The following is a 25,567-nucleotide window of genomic DNA, read 5'->3' as shown; positions in this document are numbered from 1 at the left end:
TTTGACTTCCTGTGTTACCCATGATGCAGAGGAGAAAGGTAGACATACTGGCTGTGTCCAAATTCGGGTTCTGCGTACTCCCTAGGCTGAGTTTGTCGGCCGGTGACGTCACAGCGCAGCGACAAGTGCTGTCCAAATCCAGCGGCTGCTTCAAACGCGCCCAGCGAACTCTGCCTTCTTTTTCCCAAATTGAAGGATCGTTCTGATGTATCCTGCTATGCTGACCGTATCCCAAGATGCATTGCGGTCGGTCCCGAAGAATTTTTCTGGCAACAATGGCGGACGTTGATGCGGGAAGCGGAGTCGGGGAAAATTTCACTTTTAAATGTAAGTTAAAAACTTTAATCTGATAAATTTATGGATTTTATGATTAACATAAAACATTTTAACGTTATTTTGATCTGAAATGTTACAACATAAGTCCTTATATAGCGGTCCCGACTCGTATGCTGGATCCTGCTGCTGTTCTTCGGTCGTTCGCTTTTGTTCTTTCTTGATGAAAATGAAAAAAAAAATTAAAAACCTAATTTTATATCGTTTAAGGACCAAAGAACAGATAGCAGTAATTATAAAGCTCCGGGGTGAAAATGATCATCTTTTTACCGGCGCCAAATTTTTTCCATCTGCTTTGGCAAATCGTACATTTACATACGTCTTTTTACAATAGAGCCGGCGTCCCCGACCCTGTTCTTCGTCACCGACCCTGTTCTTCGTGAACTCCACTGCTCTGCTTCAGTAATTCCTGATTAGCTGGATTGGATGAGCTCCGTTTCTGATTGACTGAACACACCTGATTACGTGAGCAGAAGTAGCTGAAACAGGTTTAGCTGCTAAACAAACAGGGCAGAAGCTCAATAACAACAGAGTTGGTGACCATTACTGTAGAGTTGAGTGTTTTTGTGTTTTAAAGTGAAACATTTTTGAGAGGTATTAAACCTGTCATCCCCCCCTCTCTGTTTTATGGTTTTTTTCAGGACAATCCTGGAGAAAATGGATCTGCTGGAGAAGTACAGCAGTGGGTGAAAGAGAGGAGAGTGAAGAAAGAGAAGGAAAGGAGTGAGCCACCGGCTGGAAGAAGAAAAATAATAAGAAACAGTGATGAACTTCTAGACCTAAGCAGAGGACATGAGGCAGAAGAGCAGAGCGCACGAGAGAGGAGGGAGACTTTTGACCAACTTTAGTTTGCTGGAAAGAATTGCTGTTAAAATCCTGAGATGTCTGAGAATAAATAAATGAAGTTTATATTTGATATATTAAAAATGTTTGTTTTTGTTTTGTTAATTTAAATAAAGATCTAAATCAAACACAGTGATTGTCATGGATTAATTGTAACTTTTATTTCCAACTATTTACAAAGATAGTCGACATGGATGGGGGGGGGCTTCGACTGAGACCCGGGCTGAAACTTTCTGGGTGGTGATTGAACATCTTGCAAGGTGGTCTGCAGAAAGTTTCAGGATGCATCTTCACTGTAGACTGCATCGTCCATCTTCAGGGTTTGCAGGGCTGGCTGTCGATGGATGCTGCATGACCAAAAATTATCCATAAATATGAGATAATGCATGTACAGGCTTTGGAAAAAAACTTTAAAAAAAAAAATCTCTTATTTAATTATCTGTTACCAGTAATCAAGGTGGTACCTCCCCCAGGGCAGAAACCTCAGCCGGTAGTTGGTCCTGCCAGAGAGCACCGCTGGTGACCTCCAAACCAGCTTCCTCATCATCACCTCCACATCTTCCTCTGGGGCCTCTGTGTTGTCAGCACAGAGGCAGATGTTGTGGAGGATAGCACACGCTGTGACAACCTGCAATATATACGTTTAAATTAAATATATTCCAAAGAGTATTGAAAAACTGTAGTGTGTTCACTTACATGAGGTACAGGGGTGTGATGCACTTCCAGCACTTGCAGGAGGATGCCGATGTAGCGTGAAAAGGGGTGAATATGAAGTATTCAATCCCAAAGTTGGTTGAAAAATATACATTTTATTAAACTGAAATTTAATAATATTATCCTCGGGGCATCACCTTCGTAATGCAGGAAAATATTACTCATCAATGATTAGCCGCTACTTCTAATCAATAAAGTAATCAATTAATCAGTCTCTCAATTTTAGCGTGAGTGTCTTTACCCTGTGGAGTGACTTTGCCACAAAGAAGAAGATAATGATATCAAACAACGACGTCCTTTTTAATATTTATTGAATAACATGAGGTTAAACAAGCAGAAATACTGGACGTAAAAGCATGGAAAGCAATAAACATATGTGGAACACAGAATATAACTTTAACTAATAACTAGAATAGGTAAATGAGAAGAAAAGACACACAATATTGAGGTGGAAAAAGCTAAATGTGTGGATGCATTAAGTGTGTGTTGTGCATAAAAAGGGTGTTGTTACTGATCTGAGAATAAGCTATTCTTAAAAGGAGGAATCCAAAACGGGGCAAAGATGTTACTCTTGGAAAAATAGTTAATCTTTATTCTAAACACCAGCAGTTGACTGAATGAGCGAAGTTCGGCTTCTCACCAGCGGTCTGTAGATCTGGGTCTGCTCTGCCAGGAAGGGTGGTTGATCCCGTTCCTAGCTGGATGGTTCAGGCGGGCCGTGGAGGCGAGATCTGCAACCAGGTGTAGAAGGAAAGGGAACCTGGGGTTCTGCTGGTTCTGCTCTGTTCAGTCACTTAGCTTCTGGGGTGGTCGAACAATTTCTCTATTCCGTTTTGTGACCAAAAAGTATAAGTCGCAAAGCTGGCCGGACAATGAAACTTATCGACTAGTCTAGCATTAAAAATCAGTTTCAAAATAAAAGCATCAAAAATGGTAAAAAGTTGGAATCAGTCTATGAAATAAATGGGAGACAAACATTTTGAAAAGAAAGAAAGCGCGCGGGAAAAAACGTGATCTTAAGACTAGAAGAACTTAGATGTTTCTGTTCTGCTCCTGTTCTGGCTTCTAGCTTAGCAGTTAGCTTAGAGGCGTGTTGTTGAGCCTGTTTTAGCAGCAGCCAAGAAGATGGAGGAAGAGTGCAAGAGAGAGCTCCAGGCCTGTGCGCGAGGGTTTTGAATTTGGGAGGCAGGGCCAGAATCGCCCAATCCGTGGGGATTTGAGGCGTTTTACCATTGGAGGTAATCTGCATGTCCCAATGAGCTCTGTCTATGCAAATTTCAGGGGCGTCACCTTATTCTGGTCTGTGGATGTTTATTCTTAAATGCTGAATTAACCACAAAAGGAGTTTCTATCAAACTGTCAGGGGTCGTTTTGGACAGCCAAAAAGGAGCAGACCCAGAGTGAAGGACAGAACAGGTTTTATTTGGATGTAATAAGTCCTCCAGACCAGCAGGTGACGCAGGTTCAAGATGGCGCTGCTGAAGTTGTTGCGGGAAAACAGGAAGTGGTAATCCAAACAGGCGAGACAAGGTGAGTGGCGGATCCGAGGCTTTGTGGATACGAGTACTCCGGCTTGCAGAAGAATGATGCAGGTCTGAGGTGAGACGTGACGAGGAAAGACGTGACTTGTCCTGAGGAGGCAAGAAGAGTCGGGATGAGGCGAGGCAAGGCGAGATGAGACGAGACGAAACTGCAGGTGTGAACGATGCTGCATAACCGTGTCGGCTGGACGTGGATCAGGCAGGGAAGCTAAGACGTTCCGGCAACAAAAGGCAAACAGGTGAGAACTTAAAAAGGGTCAGAAACAGGTGACACTCATCAGACTTGATGGCTCCACCCAACAGGTGGGTCCAACACGGCGAGAGGCGAGGCGGGCATGACAGTACCCCCCCCCTCAACGACCGGCACCCGACGGTCGACTAGGCTGCTCAGGATGCGAACGGTGAAACTCAGCGATGAGATCAGGATCCAGGAGGAATCGGGCGGGAACCCAGGAGCGCTCCTCCGGGCCATAGCCCTCCCAATCGACAAGGTACTGGAAACCACGACCACGGCGACGAGAGCGCAGGAGGCGGCGTACGGAGTAGGCGGGACCACCATCAATGAACCGGGCGGGCGGAGGGGGGGCAGCAGGAGGAACCAAGGGACTCGAGACAACAGGCTTGACCCTGGAGACATGAAAGGTGGGGTGCACCCGAAGGGGCTTGGGTAATCTGAGGCGGACAGCCACGGGGTTGACCACCTTGGCAATCGGGAAAGGCCCGACAAAGCGAGGTGTCAGCTTCCTGGCTTCCAGGCGAAGAGGCAGATCAGCGGTAGACAACCAGACATTCTGACCGACCTGATACGTGGGCGCCGGGGTCCGTTTCTTGTCCGCCGCGGAGCGATAACCCTCCACAGTGCGAAGGAGCACCTCTCGGGCGCGCCTCCAGGCACGTTGGCACCGCCTAAGAGAAGCATGAGCAGAAGGTACAGACACAGATCCCTCCTGGGAACAGAACAGCGGGGGTTGATAACCGTACACGATTTGAAACGGCGATAGTCCGGTAGCAGACGAAGGAAGAGAGTTATGAGCAAACTCAGCCCAGACCAGGTTACCGGCCCAAGTAGCAGGATTGTGGCCACTGAGAAGTCGCAACGAGGTCTTCAGCTGTTGATTGAGTCGCTCGGCCTGACCGTTGGACTGAGGATGGAAACCAGATGTCAGGCTGATAGAGACAGTGAGAAGACAGCAGAACTCGGCCCAGAATCTGGAGGTAAATTGTGGACCTCTGTCGGACACAATGTCCCTGGGGACCCCATGAAGCCGGAAAACTTCCTGCAGGAGAACCTCAGCGGTCTCTTTGGCAGAGGGGAGTTTGGGTAGTGCAATGAAATGGACCATCTTAGAGAACCGGTCCACCACGGTCAAGACCACTGTCTTGCCCTGGGAGGGAGGCAAACCCGTAACGAAGTCCATGGAGATGTGGGACCAAGGTCGACGAGGAACTGGAAGAGGGTGTAGACGGCCCGCGGGGGACTGATTGGTAGGCTTGACTTGGGCACACTCAGGGCACGCAGAAACATATTCCTGAACATCGGCCTTGAGAGTAGGCCACCAAAACCTTTGTCTTATGAGGGTTAGCGTGCGCCTCTGGCCAGGATGGCAGAACAGGCGGGAAGCATGGAACCACCGGATCACCCTTGCTCTCTGATCATCAGGGACGAAGATGCATCCTGTGGGACAAGCAGAAGGAGACTCCGAATGTCTGTTAGCAGCCGTTACCTCCCTCTCAATGTCAGTGTTGAGCATCGCCAGTCGTGCAGATGGCGGTAGGATGTAGTCTGGAGGAGGCTGAGTAGCTGGTTCGTCATCTCTCCGAGACAGGGCGTCTGCTTTGGTGTTCTTGGAGCCAGGCCTGTAGGACAACACAAAATTGAAGCGACTGAAAAAGAGGGCCCAACGGGCTTGGCGGGAGTTGACTCTTTTGGCAGACTTAAGATACTCCAGGTTCTTGTGATCTGTGTACACCAAGAAGGGGAGCTCTGTTCCTTCTAACCAGTGGCGCCATTCCTCCAGTGCCTCTTTGATGGCCAGGAGCTCCTTATCTCCTATATCATAGTTGCGTTCGGCACAGGTCAGGCGACGGGAGAAGAAGGCACATGGGTGAATCTTCTGGTCGAGAGTGCTCCTCTGAGACAGGACTGCCCCAACCCCTCTGTCTGATGCATCCACCTCAACAATGAACTGGTTGGTGGGCTCAGGTGTCATTAAAACAGGGGCTGAAGTAAACAGGTTTTTGAGTTTCTGGAAGGCCTTCTCAGCTGGCTCCTCCCACACAAAGGCTTTTTTTGTAGATGTGAGAACGTGTAACGGGGCTGCCACCTGGCTGTAGTCTCTTATAAAGCGCCTGTAGAAATTAGCAAACCCCAGGAACCGCTGGAGTTGCTTGCGGTTGCAGGGCCTTGGCCAATCTAGGACAGCCTGGACTTTACTTGGATCCATCCTGACTCTTCCGCTCTCGATTATCATCCCCAGGAACGAAGTGGTTGAAACATGGAACTCACATTTCTCTGCCTTGACATACAGTTTGTTCTGGAGCAATCTCTGGAGCACAGTGCGAACATGCCGGATGTGTTCAGCCTTGGAACGGGAGAAAATCAGGATGTCATCTAGGTAGACAAACACATATTTGTTAAGCATGTCGCCCAAGACGTCGTTGACCAAGTTCTGGAAAACTGCGGGTGCATTCGTTAAACCAAAGGGCATGACTTGATACTCGAAATGGCCAGATGGAGTGTTGAAGGCCGTCTTCCATTCATCTCCAGCCCTCATCCTGACCAGATGGTAAGCATTTCGGAGGTCCAGTTTGGTGAAGATAACGGCTCCCTGGAGAAGATCAAACGCAGATGACATGAGAGGAAGAGGGTACCTGTTGCGGATGGTGATCTGGTTTAGGCCTCGGTAGTCGATGCATGTTCGTAGTCCACCATCCTTCTTCTTGACAAAGAAGAACCCAGCACCAGCAGGAGAAGAGGAGGGCCGTATAAGGCCAGCAGCCAAGGACTCCTGGTGACGTACCTGGTAGAAGATCGATGGAACAGTCGTACGGGCGATGGGGAGGTAGTGAAGAGGCCTTCACCTTGTTAAACACCTCCTTGAGATCCTGGTAAACTGCAGGGACTTTGGCCAGGTCAGGATAACGGTCCGCTACAGTAGCTGGAGGGTCTGGAGTAGGAACCCCCATGGCAAGCCCAAAAGAAGAGGTGAGTCAGTTTGCTGAATGACATGGAATTTTATTCTCTCAAAGTGGTTCTCTATCTGCATTTTGATAGGTTCCGTGGTGAGACGACTGACTGTGATAAGGTGTCCATCAATGGCTCTGACACGAAGTGGCTGTGGCAATGGAAGAACTCGGACCCCCCGACGTTGGACAAACACCTCAGACATGAAATTACTGTCTGAACCAGAATCAATGAACACAGTCTCAGAATAAATATCTTCTCCCACGTGAAAATAAGCTCTGGTCTGGCAAACCGAATTGGGAGAGGAAGCTAGAGAACGGCTCACACACGTCTTCCTCTCCCGTATGTGGCCTGGTCTTTTACTGGACAGACGTTGATACCGTGGCCAGCAGAGCCACAGTAGAAACAGAGTCCTTCGTTGACGCGTCTCTCTCTCTCTTCTCGGGAGAGACGTGTTCGGCCCAGCTGCATTGGTTCCTCCTCCTCTGCAGCAGGGTAAACGGGGTGTGATGGTCTGGAGGGAAAGGCACGAGGCTGGGCAGCAGTCGGCAGCCCTGGTCTGCGCAGCTTCTCTCCCCTCCTCTCCCGCATCCGACGGTCTATCCTAGAGGCTATGGAGATGAGGTTGTTCACATCTTGGGGCACGTCACGTGCTGCCAGTTCATCTTTAACGTGCTCAGAAAGGCCCTGATAGAACATATCATATAATGCAAAGTCATTCCATCGGCTGTCAGCAGCCAGTGTGCGGAACCTGATAGCATACTCATCCACAGAGTCTCTGCCTTGGCGTAGACGGGATAGTTGATGGGCCGCATCCTGCCGAGGAGCCACCGGATCAAACACCCTGCGGAGCTCCAGTGAAAAGCGGCGGTACGAGGAACAGACGTCCGAGTCTCTCGACCATTCAGCGGTCGCCCACTGTGCTGCACGGCCCGTTAACAGGGAGATGATATATGCCACCTTGGATCTCTCGTTGGCGAAGGAAGACGAGTGCAGAGAAAACAGGATGTCACATTGCGTGAGGAAAGTGCGACATCCTGCTGGGTCTCCGCTGTACCTCTCGGGGGGCTGGACATGTGGGACGTGTACAGGCTGACTGGTAGGGACAACCTGAGGCGCTCTTGATGCAAGTGTCATTTGATCCAGTCTCCTGGTGATGTCCTCCACACCTGACGACAATTCACCAAGACGGGTCTCATAGTTGCAGATTGAGGACTCCACTCGTGTTCTCCACTCTTGCTCTGCATTTGGGTCCGTCATGGCCGGAACGTTCTGTCAGGGGTCCTTTTGGACAGCCAAAAAGGAGCAGACAGAACAGGTTTTATTTGAATGTAATAAGTCCTCCAGACCAGCAGGTGACGCAGGTTCAAGATGGCGCCGCTGAAGTTGTTGCGGGAAAACAGGAAGTGGTAATCCAAACAGGCGAGACGAGGTGAGTGGCGGATCCGAGGCTTTGTGGATACGAGTACTCCGGCTTGCAGAAGAATGATGCAGGTCTGAGGTGAGACGTGACGAGGAAAGACGTGACTTGTCCTGACGAGTCAAGAAGAGTCGGGATGAGGCGAGGCAAGGCGAGACGAGACGAGACGAAACTGCAGGCGTGAACGGCGCTGCATAACCGTGTCGGCTGGACGTGGATCAGGCAGGGAAGCTGAGACATTCCGGCAACAAAAGGCAAACAGGTGAGAACTTAAAAAGGGTCAGAAACAGGTGACACTCATCAGACTTGATGGCTCCACCCAACAGGTGGGTCCAACACGGCGAGAGGCGAGGCGGGCATGACACAAACAAAGTTATCAAAAAGTTTTTAAAACCCTATATGTGTGTGTGAATCCTGTATGTGGCACATAAAATGCTTCCCAAAGTCCACATAAACACAGAAAAGCAATTATCCAAGCTTTGACGGTTACACAATGATTAATTCAAAGATTTTAACCTCAAAATAGTTGTGGAATCCTCTTCTGCTAGGAACAAAGGTTTGATTACACACATGTAATAATATTAGGACATTTCTTGTGGCTGTGGAGAGATGTTTTACATGTAAGATCCAGTGAACAAAATCCCTGTGATTTAAAACATAAGGAAAGTTAGAAATAGGAAGGGACTCTTGAGCGTCTGTCGGGCATGCTTGCATACTCTCCGGGGGTCAGCCTCCTGGAACCAAGATTCTTTGAAGTTGACGGCCGACGTGAGCCAGACTATTCTGCATTTGAATAGTCATGGTCCTGCTGGTTTAATGACTTACATCCGAATGGGGGATAGGAGTTTCAGAGACCTTATGGCTTCCTTGCTGTAAAAGAATAGCCTTTAATCTTGAAAAAGGCATTCCACATGACCAAATGGTCAGCACAGGTTATCAGTTGTTTTCCATGGGTGGACTGCTACACCGATGTCCCCAATCCTGATCAAGGAGGTTCAGGAAGACCGCAGGAGAGTTCCTGTTCATTCTGAAGTCTGGTCTTTGATCTTCACTGTTGGACAAACAGCTCCAGGATTGGGAGACTGGTTGATTCTGCATTACAGGAGACTAGTCTAGTTAAAAAAGAAATACATTTATATTTAAAAATGTGGTTTTAAGTAATTTGTTATTAAACTATTAAACATCATTACACGTATGTGAACATGAGAATAATGATCTCATTATTGAGAATAATTAAATGCTACTTTTACTGATTTCAAATAAAATTTTCAAATAAATAAAAAAAAATTAATTATCTGCAACAAAAGTCTGAAGATAAAATTAACATTTAATACTATTGTAGTATGATTAATAAAATAAAAACCCATTGTAGTTATTTGGTACATGTTTTTTATTCTCAGAAAAGTGTAGGTACTTGTACTAAGTTACATTTACTGCAATAACTTGTGAAATAAACAAAACTTGAATAATCTACAAACCCACAAATTCAGTGTTTGTATATTTTACAACCTGTAATGGTGTTGCTAAGTAAATATTTCAATTAAACTAGCTAAAGCTAATATGTAAAAGAGCTCGTATGTTCAACAGTCTATGAACCCAAACAGAGCCCACTCTACCCCTGAAGTTCTGGATGAACTTAAAGGTGTACTTCAGTTACTTCAGATAATCAATGTTAAAGCATTAAAGTTGTCCAATCAGCACTGCAAAGCCATTTGGTACATATCGCAACTCACGCAAAACGATGCACTCCTCCAGGATTACAGCAACATTCACAGAGTTCTTTGACTGGGTTGTCATCTCTGCATTTTGCTCCATGGTGATCCGTAGGCGAACGCTCACCCCCTTGATCACTGTTGGTACCCCTGCAGCGTCAGTGGTCTGAAGTAAAAAAAAAAAAAAACATGAAATAGATAAAAATGCACAATTTAATGCATTTAATAATTCATGTAATGACAAATGTGTGTGAATGAATGTCTGGTAATTATCTCTAGGTATGCTAGGATGGCATTAGCTGCGTTTCCATTACACATCTGCGCGCAATTTTGAAATTTAAATTCTAGGAGTTTTGAAAAAACTGTTTCGAAATGACACCACTTCCATTAATTCATAATTTTGCAATAAAGCAAAAACCAATTCACACGATAAGTCATTAAAAACACAGCGATGGATAAGACCAAGACTTTTTTTATTCAATTTCTAAAAGAGAGCATATGGGTGACATCACAGCAGTGTGGCTCGCGGCATTGACAGTCTTAGATGCTGCTGAAAGAAAATGCATGATGCTCAAATGTGGAGTAACTATTTGAGATTGTGCTGGGAGACACATTAAACCTTCTTGCTGCAGCACGTGTGGATGTGCCATCCTGGAGAAGTTGGACAACCTGTTCAACTTTTGTAGGGTTAAGGAATCGCCTCATACTGGCAGTAGAGATAATTATCAAGCCAAAATCAGCCCGAGTGGAAAACCAGCCAAAAAAGATCAAGAGGGAGAAACTTGAAATGACCTCCACATGTAACACCAGTCCTGTTCGGAGGGTTTTCTAATTGTTGCCACTGAAGTGCACCTGTTGTTAATTCCATGAACACCAATACAGCTGAAATTGATTAATGAGGCCCTCAGCTGCTTAACCAACAAGAAAATCATCAGACAGGTTTAATTCAATTCAGGCCTGGCCCAATAAAAAAAGTGTTCTTGTAATTTTTGAGGAGTGTATATGTATAAGTCTATCAGTTATAGATACTAATCCTCCCTCTATATCAATGGCACTCATGTCACCAAGCACATAAAGTGACGGTGAAGCTGTGATAGAAACATTAAGCCAGACTGATAGATGTTAGGGAGAAGGGGAGTGTGGTTGTATTGCAGTGCGCTGCCGGGGGTGGACTACCTCCCAGTGGCCCCCCTCCTGTGGCCGCTGCATGAGTTCGCTCCTCCCCTCAGTTTTATTTGCACCGTAGACATTTTGGACCCTTGATGGGGGGGTGACGGGGTGACACCTCTGCCCACCAACTCGCCCTCCACAACCCCTCTGTTCACACAATAGTCCATGCAGGTGTGAACGACCTCAAGCTCCAGCAGTCTGAGACCCTCAAGAAGGACTTCGTCACCCTCATCCACACCATCCACCAGCAAAACAAGCAGTGCATCATCTCCAGTCCACTTCCATCTCCCCGCTTTGGAGACATTAAATTCAGCCGTCTACATCAACTCCACATCTGGCTTAAAGGACACTGCATCACTAACAATATCCCATACGTTGATAATTTCACCACCTTCTACGACAGACCCAAACAGAACCGGATCAGCTTTCCATGAATATTAAACTTACACTCCACTCCACCAAACTGTTCACCAATTGACTGGGCCACTGTAATAACCCATCTTCAGTTGAACAACCCATTCCAGTCCACATAACAAGCAGAATTCACAATCCTCTCCGGCTCAAATCCATCATCAGACATCTCCATCCCATAAACATAATGCTGGACACAAAAGATGAAACAATCCACCAGCACTCGGACACCGTATTGAACTTTGCTGTTTCAAACATTCGTTCTCTTTTAAACAAATCTTTTATTGTGCATGAACCTATTTTACATAACAACATTGATTGTCTTTTTTTAACTGAAACCTGGCTTGGAATCGGTTGCTCCTATTATTCTAACTGAGGCTTCCCCACCAAATTTTAACTTTTTATTTTCTACCAGAGGAGGTAAAAAAAGGCGGTGGCACTGCATCGATTGCTCGTGGCTCATCTGTGACTAAAATAATCACATCAAATAGTTACTCCACATTTGAGCATCATGCATTTTCTTTCAGCAGCTCGCCTATTTTATGTGTAACTGTCTACAGACCACCAAAACCTCCCTCCACTTTTATTCAAGAATTCTCTGAATTTTTATCATTTATACATTCCAAATATAATAGAATTGTATTGACTGGTCATTTTAATTTACCTGTTGACACAGATAGTGATGCTGTTGCAAATGAATTTCTTAACCTTTTACATTGTATGGATTTTAAACAGCATGTCACACAGCCCGCTCACAACAGGGGGCACACTCTGGATTCGGTCATAACCCACGGCTTGTCCTGTTGTATGTCCTGTTGTTGATGTGGCTGTGTCAGATCACTATTGTGTATTTTTTAATATCACCAGTTTTATGCAACGGGAAGCTCCAGTGAGAACTGTGAGGAAACGATATATAACTCCTGATGTGACTGCAAATTTTATCAACATTTTAGATCAAACTCCTGCTCAGATTTTAGCTGCTTCGTGTGATTTTATGGTTGAGTATTTTAACAACAGACTACAGTTAGCAATTGATGCTGTAGCTCCGTTAAAAACAAAAGTAGTGAAAACTAAAGCTACAGCACCCTGGATAAATGAAGACATCAGAGCCATGAAACGTGAATGCAGGAGAGCAGAGAGGAAGTGGAGGAAATCTAAACTAACTGTTCATCAACAGATTTTTAAAGAACAACAAAGGATGGACAGTTATGCAATAAAAAAGCTAGAACCTTCCACTTCTCAAACTTAATTATACTAAATAAAAATTATCCAAAATTCATCTTTAAAACTATAGACACGTTGACCAAAGGAGATTTTCAGAGGTCCTCCATGACGGAATCAGATGCTACATGTGAGAGTTTTGCAGACCACTTCAGGAGTAAAATCAATGCTATTAGATGTAGTCTTTTAACTCAAGTAGACTTTGGTTTTAATGAATCAATAGCATTGTATTTATCAGAGGAAACACTGGAAAGCTTTGTTCTGGTTGATGCCATGGCACGTCGAGTCTTCTCCCAATTAAAGCCAACCACCTGCCTTTTAGATCCAATCCCCACATCACCTTTAAAAACGCAATATGACTCCTTTGAGCCTGAGCTCCTAAACATTGTAAATTACTGTTTTCAGACAGGGGTCTTCCCCTCTGGCTTTAAAACGGCGGTGGTGAGGCCTCTGCTGAAGAAGAGTAATTTAGACCCTAACAATTTAAATAATTATCGAACAGTATCCAACTTACCATTTTTAAGTAAAATGATTGAAAAAATAGTTTTAATACAATTGAATGAGTTTTTAAATAAAAACAGCATATTTGAACAGTATCAATCTGCACAGAGACAGCCCTGGTTAAAATAGTAAATGATATTAGATGTAACCTTGACTGTCAGAAACTCTCAGTCCTGGTACTACTTGATCTGACCGCAGCATTTGATACAGTAGATCACAATATTTTACTTTGTAGGCTGAGAGGTTTGGGCATCTCTGGTACTGTTCTGAAGTGGTTTTATTCCTATCTCACAGATCGTAGATTTTATGTAAGTATGGATACATGCTCTTCAAGGGTCTTTGACATCAATTGCGGGGTCCCCCAAGGCTCAATTTTAGATCCATTACTTTTTAGTTTATATATGCTGCCACTTGGGGACATCATCAGGAGACATGGCATCTGTTTTCACAGCTACGCTAATGATACACAACTTTACATTGGTGTGTCTCCTGATGATGAAGAGTCGGTCAAAGTTCTTTTAAATTGTATTTTAGACATTAAGTCGTGGATGGCAGAGAACTTTTTACAGCTCAACCAGGACAAAACAGAGGTTTTAGTGAACGGTTCTGAAGACAAGAAAGAGTTTGTTTTATCTAAACTAAAAAACTATAAAACTTCTCACTGTGTGAGAAACCTGGGTGTGGTTTTCGACTCCGAGTTTAATTTTATTCCACAAATTAAAAACAAAACAAAAACAGGATTTTATTATCTTAAAAATATTGCCAGAGTCCGCCCATTCCTCTCTCTTGCCAGTACAGAGGTGCTAATGCATGCTTTTATTTCAAGTAGACTAGATTACTGTAATGCCTTGCTCTCTGGTCGTCCCAGAAAAAGGATATCAAACCTTCAGCTATTACAAAACTCAGCCGCACGCGTGCTGACGAGGACCAGGGGGCGGGAACACATTACACAGATTTTAAAATCGCTGCATTGGCTCCCTGTGAAATTCAGAATTGATTTTAAAATACTTTTATTGGTTTATAAATGTTTTTACGGTATTGGTATTGATTTTAAGGTATGAGCCTTCGCGGACCCCGATGTCCTCTGGAACAGGCCTTTTATACCAAAAGTTAGAACTAAAACATACGGCGAGGCCTCATTCAGTCATTATGGACCTCGCCTGCGGAAAAGCCTCCCAGAGAGCCTGAGGGCCGCAGAGACTGTTCATGTTTTTAAAGGGAGGCTCAAGACCTACCTTTTTAATCTGGCTTTTAGTTGATTTGATAATTTGTTTTATCCTCTATTTTTACTTAATCAATATTTATTTATTTTTACTGAATTATGTTTAATTTTTTATGTATGTATGTATATATATATATATATATATATTTTTTTTTTTACTTCTCCTTTTATTTGTATCTGTTTTTTTAATTTATCTAGTTATTTTAATCTATTTTACTCCTTTTACATTTTTAACTCCAGTGTCTTCCTCCGAGGGATCCTCCACATCAGTGATTGACCTTTCTCAGTAAACGGAGTCGCTGCAGTGGGATCTCCCGGGTCTGGCTCTTTGCTCGGATCTGGGGGGTCCTGTAATAGCGTACTATGTGACCTTGGTGGCGGGTCACTGGTGTGGACAGGTCCCGAAAATATTGTTTCCTCACTGCAGTACAACGCCAGATTTCTATATTTCTGCTTTCTATCTTTTTAGTATTTATTTATTTATTCATTTATTCATTCTTTCATGGTGTGGCAATATGTTGATATGTGTTTGTGAGTGTGTGTGGAGGGGTGGGGGTGGGTCTTGTGGGCATTATCTTTTGTTTTTAAAATGTTATTATTTTTATGTAAAGCACTATAAGTGAAATTATTTTTTCTTTAAAGTGCTTTACAAATAAAGTTTGATTTGATTTGATCTGTTTGGTCAGCTGTTGGACAGGACAAGTTAAAAGAAAAAAAAAAGCCTGATTGATAGATCAACACAAACCTGTTGCCAGAGAGCCTGGACAGGTGTGCAGAACCACAGTGCATGCATGTAACTGTCAGGTAAGTTACTATCACAGTGCTCAGATGTCTGAGCTTCTGAGACCCATCTTGAACATCCTCTGACCAGTATAATAAATTCTATGGAGAGTTTTGAATTGGATTAGTTGTAAGTTTGGACTTTTAGTCAGTTTAAAGGTGTTTAGACACATTTCTGTCCAGAAGCTTTGATCTGTGCTGCTACTCAGGTCTGCATCCCATTTGGTTATTGGAATTGAAATGTTATTATCTAGGTTGCATAAGAGTTTGTATATTTTGGAGAAAATCTTATTCATTGAAAGTTTAAAGAAAGAGGTAACTAGTTCTGGTAATTTTAAGTCATTATCATTGTATTTAACTTTTTTAGTAATTATAGATTTCAGTTGCTGGTGTTCCAAGAAGCCCTGCGACGGACTGGCGACCTGTCCAGGGTGTACCCCGCCTTCGCCCATCAGCAGCCGGGTTAGGCTCCGGCACCCCCGCGACCCCGAAAGGGACGAAGCGGTTAAGAAGATGGATGGATGGATGTTCCAAGAAGTGATTTATTCCATGTTTATCTTGTAGTTCCTGGGGTGTTATAAATCTTCTATCAATAATTAGGTGTCTAGTAGTGTTACGCCTCCTGCTTGCCAAGCTGGGAAGTGTAACATCTTTTTGTTTATTAGGATGTCTGGGTTGTTCCAGATGGGTGTCATTTTACATGGTACGACTGAGGACTTGGACACTTTGAGAAAATCCCACCAGGCTGTTAACGTGGTGCTTATGTTAATACTTTGGAAAGAATCATGTTTTTTTATTGTTGGGCTGATAAATGGTAGATCTGACAGTTTGATCTTTCCACATAACTCCTGTTCCAAGTCCATCCATGAGTTGCTTTCTGGATTGTTTTTTAACCATTTTAAGATGCACTGTAATCTGTTGACAATAAAGTAATTGTTGACGTTAGGTCATTCTAAGCCTCCACATCTTTTTGCAGATTTTAGAGTTTTAAGGCTGATTTTTGCTGGTTTATTCTTTGTTAAGAATGGCATAACATATTTCTATAAATGTGTTGTAAAATCCAAGAACCAGGCAGTATTTAAAGTTTGAACACTCTTTGCAATGGAGAGAGTCGGCAAGAGAAGCTCGTTCAGGGAGGTCTCCGTCCGGGTCTCTGCCTCATCAAACCACACAAGCACTTTTATTGAGAACACACAGGAATTCCATAAATGGGCATAACGTAGCAACAATATCATCTGTTGCTAGGTAAAAGAGATCAGTCCTACACAAAATGTTTTAACTAATCCATATAAGGAGTTGTTTTTAAGCACAGAACTTAGGGAAATGAAACCACAGCTGCTGAGCTGCAGACAACTTCAAGGTGCACAGTTGCTGAAGTCTGCTCATCAGGAAAAGGCTGCAGACAGTTTCAAGGCTCACACACAATTTTGTTAATGTTTACAACATTCTTCCATAGAAAACTGGATATGAATGAGACTAAAGGTTTAAACCATGTTAGTCATGGTTGTTTAGGAATTATTGAAATTAAATAAATAACTTTTGGCAAAATGTTCATTTTTATTGTGGCTACTTTGCCCATAAGCGACAGAAACAGGTTGACCCAGAGGGTTGGATCAATAATGGGATGTAATTTAGCTAATTTGGGGGAGAATTGAACGCCTAGGTATTGCGTTTGATATTGCCTGATTTGACCTGTATTGAGAGTGATTGCTCAGCGTTACTGTTTAGTGATAATAAAACGGATTTATTCCAATTAATTGGGTATTCTGAAATGGAGAAGAATTCATTAATAATTATTGTTTCACTTATAGAACGTGATTTATGTTTAAAAAGTAATATGTCATCCGCATAGAGACTAATTTTATGATTGCCATGTTTTGTTTTAATTCCTTTAATGTTCTTATTCTGTCTTATTGCTGCAGCCAGAGGCTCAATAAATATTGCAAAATGAGAGGGGTAGAATGGACAACCATGTCTGGTTCCTCTTCCAAGGAAAAACCTGCAGGACTGGTCCTTCTGTGTACAAATGGGCTCTCACTCATCCAAGTGTTACCCCCTGAAGTGGGGGGTCCCCCAGGGGTTGGTTCTAGGCCCTTTGCTTTTTTTATTTATTTGCTGCCACTGGGAGTGTTGTTTCGGAAGGATAAGGTGGATTTCCACCTCTATGCTGACGATTGCCAGATTTATGTCCCTGTATGCAAGGGACCAGACCGCAGCATTAAAACAATAATTGACTGCCTTGCTGAAGTCAAGCTGTGGATGTCGGAAAACTTTCTCTGCCTTAATGAAAACAAAACTGAGGTAATTTTGTTTTCCCCTAGTGGTGGAAAGGATCATAACATCGATCTCCTCTCTCTTGCCCCTTTTGAGCAGACTGTGGTCACAAGCTTGGGTGTTAAACTTGATGCTGCTCTGAAACTCGACCTCCAAATAAATGCGGTGACCAGATCCTGCTTTTTTCAGATGTGGCGACCAGCTAGGATCAAGTCTTTTATTTCAAAAAAGAACCTTGAACCTTGATATTTATGATATAACATTTTAAATTTAGGTATAGTAAAGTGACAGTGATTTTAGATAGCTTAAGTAAACAGTTGTTTGGAGAGTGCAAAAGTTATATTTAGCATGACATTAATGATGTACAGTGATAGTGAGGTGCAAATTCTTTTTTTTTTTTTTTTAAACTGAACATTACAGACATGAGCCGTTTTGTAGGGAATCTTTTTCTTTGTTACACAAAAATGAATAAGCCCAACGAAGCGAGTGCAGACCATTTCAGTTCAGTTTGGATAGAGTTCCAGGCAGAGGCAGCAGAGAAACTGAAGGCTTGTTTCCCAGCTTTTTTACACTGGGAACATGGAAGGGAAAAACTTGGCTTGAGCGTAAGCCATACTGACTGGAGATTCTTTGGAGAAGAGGACTAAGATATGAGGGGACCAAACCAAGTAATGCCTTATAGACAAGGGTCATCCAGTGCGTATAGCTTCGCGTGCTCAGAGAGATTGAAGACGTGGATGAAGCATTCATGTAAAGAACATCTCCATAATCATTCAGAGGCAGAAATGTGGCTGCTAACAGAAACTTTCATGCTTTTAGAGAGAAGCATGATTTATTTCTATAATATAACCCAAGCTTCATTTTTAGTTTGTATAATAATGAGGCTTCATGCATTTTAAAGGAAAGCACACAATTAAGTATGAAACCAAGGTACTTGTAGCTGTCTACTAATTCTATTGATTTATTCATTTCAGTTCTAAGTACTTGTATGATCTCCTGTGGCTCACACTTGTGTGAAAAGACCATCATCTTAGTTTTTTGTGTGTTTATAGCCATTTTTGGTGATCCAAGCCGAGCCTGAACTACGTCAAAAGCAGTTTGTATGGACTCAAAAGCTTGTGTTATTGTCTGTGAGCAGCAATAAATGACAGTATTGTCAGCATAAAGGTGATATGATGCATTTGGTAAATTATGACACAAGTTATTAATGTAAATAGAGAGCAGAATGAGACCTAGGACTGAACCCTGTGGTACACCTTTCTGAGTCTCACAAGCAAAAGAAATAGATATATTTCCAGATATGCAGATATTTGATACAGATATTTGAACAGACTGTGATCTGTTTGACAGAAAGTTGATAAACCAAGCAACAGCTTAATTGGAAACATCATTATTACTCAGTATTTTTATCAGGAGAGTATGATGCACAGTCTCAAATGCTTCGGAGAGGTCGATAAACAGTGCTACACTGTATTTTTTACAGTCAAGGGCCTGTATAACATCATTTCAAACTTTCAAAGTCGTTGTGACAGTGCTATGGTGTTTTCTAAAACACCATCTTTCTTAAGATGCCGTTTGATTCTAGGTACTCCTTCAGTTGTTCACTGACCAGCTATTCATAGGTTTTTGCCAGGATACATAACTTGGAAATTGGTCTGTAGATATTTACCTCTCCTTTGTGAAGGGGAAGTACATAAGCAGATTTGAAGACTTTAGGGATTCTTTTGCAAATTAAACTTAACTTAAAGATGACTGATAAAGGTTTAGCAATGTAGTCTGCTGCATGCTTCAGAAGTAAGTATTTTTTATCTGGTCCTGCTGTCTTCCGAGTGTCAACATTTTTTAACTCTCTGAGGACTTTGGGAACAGAAACAACAGTAAAATTGAATTGTGTGTTTGGGCATTTGGTTTGAAAGTCAGCATTTAAAGCAGAGGTTCCTGAATTTGGATAGGAAGAATCAAAAAGAGATCCAGCTGAAATAAAGTGATCATCGAAATAGTCTAGTATGGCTGTTTTCTTGGTAAAATGTTAGCAATCTTTTGTAAAGAAGTTTGGAAAACTGTTTGTAGGTGGATTTAACTGTCTTCCAGAATTTTCTAGGATCGTTTAAGCTTTTAGATGTTTCATTGAGGTAAAATTCTGATTTTGCTTTTTTTATTGAAAGAGTACATCTATTTATTAGAAGAAATTTGAGCCAATCAGCTTCTGAGTGACTTTTCCTTGCCCTATATCAGGTTATATCTCTATCTTTAATAAAGTTATCGATCTCAAGGGATTATCGTGCCCTTTTAGCCTAAATCTGCGAAGGGATGCACATTTTTTTTGTTTTATCATGGAAATATTGCCATGCCAAGTCATCATTGTAAATTAGTGATATTCTGTCCCATCTCAGTAGAGAAAGGTCGCATAGAAATGCCTGCTCATTATCTTTTTAGGTCTCTTTTTTTTTATCAGGATAAGAGGTTGAGTTTTTGAAAGTTTTACATTTCTGGTGGTGGCAACAGCACAATGATCGCTTAGGTCATTTGCAAAAATACCTATCTCAGTAAACTTGTGTGGAGCCTTTGTCTAAATCAGATCAATTAGGGATAATTTGGATGGATACTTAATGTTTGGACGGGTGGGACTATCAATTAATTGAGGGAAGTTTAAAGAGTTACAGACAAATTTCAAGTTTTCCGATTTTGGACTTTACCAGTCAAGATTTAGCTCTCCCGCTAAAACACATTTACCTCCATTTAGACTCACGACACGATTAAACAAAGAAGAGAGGGCTTCACAGTTGGCAGAGGGAGGTCTTTAACAGGCCAATATTGTGAGAGACTGATCCTTTGACATTTTACATTTGGGAGCAATAAATTCAAATCCGATAGTCGAACCTCAGATTCAAGAACAACAGTGCGGTTTCCGTCCTGGTCGTGGAACAGTGGACCAGCTCTACACCCTCTCCAGGGTGCTGGAGGGTTCATGGGAGTTCGCTCATCCAGCCCATATGTGTTTTGTGGATTTGGAGAAGGCATTCGACTGCGTTCCCCGTGGTGTCCTGTGGAGGGTGCTCTGGGAGTATGGGGTCCGGGGAGCCTTACTCAGGGCTGTCCAGTCTTTGTATGACCGGAGCAGGAGCTTGGTTCGCATGGCCGGCTGTAAGTCAGACCTGTTCCCGGTGCATGTTGGACTCCGGCAGGGCTGCCCTTTATCAGAATCAGAATGTCTTTATTGTCATTGTACAAAAAACAACAAAACTGAGCAACAGCTCCCGTGTGCAAAACATGCAAGAAAAAAAAATATATAAGAGGTAGCAAGCAATTAAATCTGTAAAACCCTAAGAAATAAGGAGTTCATATCTTCAATTGAAATGTTTTCTTTAACCTCATAGTGGTTTATTTCCCAATTATTAATGGTACCACTTTTGGAAAAAAAAGCATATTTAGCATAACGGGGTGTCCACTGATCTCCATCCAGATTGGGTCCTTAGCCAACACCCTTGACGCTGCTGCCTAACTGGGTCCCTGTGCCCCTCAAGTACAGGGTTGTGTCAGGAAGGGCATCCGGTGTAAAAACTCTGCCAAATCACTGATGCAAAACAGTGGGTGCTGTTACGCAGTGGTGACCCCGAAAGGGATAAGCCAAAAGGTGAAGAAGAAGATAAGCAATGCTAGCTTTTTCACTTTGTATGATAGATTAAATCATTCTATTTTATTCTATTGTACTCTACTTTCAGCAATTTTAGCCTTGCTACCTTTTTAGTATATTCAGAAATGTTTAACCAACGTGAATTGAGGCTGTGGGAATGTGAAGCAGCCGCTCACTCAACCAGTAAAGCCAATAAAAAGAGGGTGGTGTGAGTGTGGCAAGGGCATGCATGTATAGCAACTGCTTAGCCAATGGGGCCAGGTAGAAAGGAGGCCTTTATTTATGATTAATGTCTGAGTTGATTAAAAACTGTCCAATCCAATAATTTTTTTTTTCATAATAAAGTGTTAAATCTATTTGTCTAAGTCATTGTCAGCATACTACCAGACAAGATCCTAAACTTCCTTTCTGAAAGCTGTTGCTTTTTTATTTTTATTTTTATTTAACCTTTATTTATCCAGGCAGGACAGATTAAGAACAGCCTTCTTATTTGCAACTGTGGCCTGGCACAGTTGTTGTTTATCAGTAGTGTTTTTAAGGCAACAATGGTGTTTTTATAAGGTAATTGGGGGTGTAGTTTTGTGAATCTTTGATACAGGAGAGGGCTGAAAACTTCTGACGCTACTGTGTTTAAGAATGAGGCCAGAAAAGGTGGAGTCTCCCATTCTATGTCTGCCTCATAAAAAAAAATCCTGAATCCTGCAGCATAGAATGTTGACAATGCTCAAATTTGTTGACTTTGTTTATTTGTGTTCTTTGTGTCTGACATCTCCGCTACTTTCTTGCAGGATCATCAAGTCCCCCCCCAACATGGGGGAGGAGATGGTGCGACATATCTTCAGAGAAGCACTAAAAATTTGGAGTGATGTTACCCCACTCACATTCACCGAGGTCCACAATGGGAAGACAGACATCTCTATTGATTTCAGAAGGTGGGTGGCCAGACTCACACATGACAAAACTTTTAAGGGGAAATACACAACTAACAATAATTTAGACACATGTGTTTCACTGAACAGATAATTGGAATGGGGAGCCACTTGCATTGGGGTGATAAAAGCACCTCATTTTGTGTTCCACACGATGGTCTCTTTGTGTGTTCCTTACTTATTGGGACCAAAACCAGAAAATTCTAAAATAAAAACTGAAGTATTTGTATTTATTTATTTGTTCTTTTTTCAGTTAGAATGTACAATACATTGTGACAATGCAATCTATAGTTTTTTTGCACAATATACATATCTAAACCATCACTGTGTCACATGATTTTTTACTGATAATTTTTGAAACAATGTTTAATAATTCAGATTCACTGACTTGTCCAACAAAGAAAGAATGGCTAATTTTACTTTCAAATTTCTGCCTTGATTCATCATTGTTGACACGAACTGATTGAGCAAGATTAGGTCCTACATTAACAAAATAGGAATTCAATTATTAGGCCATTTCTGGTTAATTATTTTTTTTTGTTTAATTCATTATATAAATATAATGGTTGTTGAGTTGATCTTTTGTTTCCCAAAACATCGGGTTGGACTTTTGAAGTTTCTTTAATATTCATTTTACTAAAACATAATTGATTTGAGTAATAGTCTTTTTTTTAACGCTCCTCATTATACTAGTTAATTTATTTATATAAAGTTTATACTGTTTTTCTGCAGTAGCAGTCCGGAATTTAAGCCAATATCGATACAATTTGTTCTTCTTTTTACATCCATTTTAAGACCATTTGTTATCCAAGGCTTCCTTTCATTTTTAAAACTACCATCAACTGCCTGTGATGAAGAGGCAGTGGCATGTGGATCCATGTGCAAACCAGGTTTTAATGGAGAACACAGGCTGAGGCAAGGCGAGGTCAAAATACAGGCAGAGGTCAGGACACAGGCAAACAGAGTGTCAAGGAGGCAGGCAGGAGTCAGAAACCAGAGGCAAACAAGGAGTAAACTGCTCAGAAATTACTGTGTGGCAATGCAAGACTTCACTCTGAGGTGGTGACTGCAGGCAGACTAAATAGTGGTGGTGATGAGGTGGATTGGAAACAGCTGAGGAGATCTGGCTGAGTGTGGAGAGGGAGTGCAGGGTCAATACTCAGGTGAGCGCTCCCTCTGGTGGTTGGAGAGGGAAGCAGCAGGTTGATCCATGACAGAGCCCCCTCCCTGCGAGCGGCTCCGGAAGAGAGAGGACTGACGGCGCAGTGGACGGCCCCTACGACCAGAAGATGGCCTGTCCGGATGGGACTGATGGAAGTCTGTGAGGAGAGAGGGGTCGAGAATGTCGCTGGAGGGGACCCATGAACGTTCCTCTGGACCATATCCCTCCCAATCCACGAGGTATTGTAGGCGACCGTTGCGTCTTCTGGAGTCCAGGATGTTACGCGGTACGCCTCCTGTCCATCCACTATTAGTGGAAGAAGTCCAGGGTCCAGCGAGCCAGAGGGTGGTTCAACATCCAGTGGTCCAGAGGCTAGCTTCAGAAGGAAGATGTGGAACGTGGGTGAAATCTGGTTCTCAGGTGGCAGCCTAAGGACACTGGAGTGATTTAACGAGTGATTTAAAATGGACCCACGAACCTGGGGCTGAGCTTGCGGCAGGGTAGACGTAGGCGAAGGTCCCAAGTGGACAGCCAGACCCATTGGCCCGGAACGAGATGTGGACCCTCACGACGGTGTAGATCGTCCTGGGCTTGGGATCGACGGAAAGCGTGTTGAAGTTGGATGTGTGCCGCTCTCCATGTTGCGTCACACCGTCTGAACCAATCGTCCACTGCGGGTAGCTCAGTTAGGCCACCAGCCCACGGGAAGAAAGGAGGTTGAACCCCCAACACACACTGGAATGGCGTGAGTCCTGTTGCAGTTTTCTTCAGTGAGTTCTGAGCATACTCTGCCCAGACCAAAAACCGACTCCAGCCCTCCTGGTGATGACTCCAGTAAGACCGCAGGAACCGAGTGACCTCTTGGTTCAGGCGCTCAACCTGGCCGTTCGGCAGGGGGTGGTATCCGGAGGTGAGGCTAACGGTGATTCCTAGTCCCCTGCACAGCTCCACCCGGGACGTGAATTGTGGTCCACAGTCTGAAACAACGTCCTCGGGTAGCCCATAATGACAGAAGACATGCGTGAGTTGGTGTTCGGCGGTCTCCATGGCCATGGGCAACTTGGGTAGAGGGATGAGACGACATGCTTTGGAGAATTGATCAACAACGGATATTGGTGGAGGATAGTGGTGTTACTTTGAGATCGTGGTAGATCCGTTATGAAGTCAACGGCTATGTGGGACCATGGACGGCGTGGAATGGGTAACGGTTGTAACAGGCTGGCTGGTAGTTGTTGCTGAGATTTCAACATCTGGCAGGTGGCACACCCGGTGACGAACTGGGCAACGTCTGCCTGTAGGGTAGGCCACCAAAAGGTATTCTGGACTAGGGTTTGAGTTCCAGACATACCTGGATGACCAGCGGCTGGGCTGTCATGGACTAGAGGTAACACTCGTTGACAATGTGAGGGAGGAACGTAGATCCGGTCCGCAGGGCATGATGGAGGAGGTGGATCAGATGCGTTATGGTCGTGGAGTTCGGTGATAATATCCCATTGGATGGGAGCCAAGATGAGAGAAGGAGGCACAACACCTTCAGGTTCCGGGGATTCCTCCTGGTCCTTCTCGTGTAACCGTGACAGAGCATCTGCTTTTCCGTTTTTGGAGCCGGGGCGGTAGGTGATCTGGAAATTGAAGTGGGAGAAGAACAGAGACCACCGACCTTTCAATCGTTTGGCTGTCTTGATGTACTCAAGATTCTTGTGATCAGTCAGGACGAGGAAGGGTTGAGAGGCTCCCTCCAGCCAATGTCTCCACTCCGTAAACGCATCCTTCATTGCCAAAAGTTCACGATCACCCACGTCATAATTCTGTTCTGGGTTGGTTAGTTTTCGGGAAAAGTATGCACATGGGTACATCTTTGGTGGAGAACCGTGTCGCTGTGAGAGAATGGCCCCTGCTCCTGTGTTAGACGCATCAACTTCAACTATGAACTGTTTCTTGGGATCTGGGTGACGTAGGATGGGGGACTGGGAGAATCTGGATTTTGATAGTTCGAAGGCTGAAGAGGCCTCTGTGGTCCACCGAAGGACCTTGGTTGCCCCCTTGAGGAGGGAGGTAAGAGGTGCTGCGACGGTGCTAAAACCCCTAATAAACCGTCGATAAAAGTTTGCGAACCCCAAAAAACGTTGGAGGTCCTTGATGGTTCTGGGTTGGGGCCATTGGAGCACTGCATCTACTTTGCTCTGATCCATTGCAACCCCTTGAGAACTGATAACGTAGCCCAGAAAAGATATGGACGTGGCGTGGAATTCACACTCCTCACCCTTAATGTAGAGCTTGTTGTCAATCAGCCGTCGTAGGACTTGACGAACATGGGCGACGTGGTCCTCAAACGAGTTTGAGTACACCAAGATATCATCTTCTTCTTAACCTTTATTTAACCAGGGGTGGATCCCATTGAGATTTAAAACCTCTTTTTCAAGGGAGCCCTGGGGAGGAATCAATACAACAATAAAATACAACATTTGTTAAGCAAATAAAACAGAACTACAATGAAGGTTAAAATTTCATACAAA

At 43.5% G+C, this 25,567-nt stretch overlaps 1 protein-coding gene and 1 long non-coding RNA gene across 3 annotated transcripts in view; both read left to right on the top strand.

Annotated features, from left to right (window-relative positions):
* LOC112148611 (stromelysin-3) overlaps nt 1-25,567 on the top strand; it is a 131,725-nt gene that overhangs the window by 44,295 nt on the left and 61,863 nt on the right. For both annotated transcript variants that reach the window (XM_024275854.2, XM_036213427.1), the window contains exon 3: nt 21,749-21,892. In XM_024275854.2, coding sequence (XP_024131622.1) covers nt 21,749-21,892 — 144 coding nt within the window. The remainder of the gene's footprint in view (nt 1-21,748; nt 21,893-25,567) is intronic.
* Nucleotides 73-1,584, top strand: LOC118599117. Its single transcript, XR_004948409.1, has 2 exons — nt 73-327; nt 975-1,584. It is a non-coding gene; the product is annotated as an uncharacterized LOC118599117 (long non-coding RNA).

The sequence above is a fragment of the Oryzias melastigma genome, linkage group LG9 (assembly GCF_002922805.2).
Source record: "Oryzias melastigma strain HK-1 linkage group LG9, ASM292280v2, whole genome shotgun sequence".
NCBI classification, from domain to species: domain Eukaryota; kingdom Metazoa; phylum Chordata; class Actinopteri; order Beloniformes; family Adrianichthyidae; genus Oryzias; species Oryzias melastigma.
Note: the sequence above shows the minus strand (reverse complement) of the source record. Positions and strands in the feature narration are given on the sequence as shown.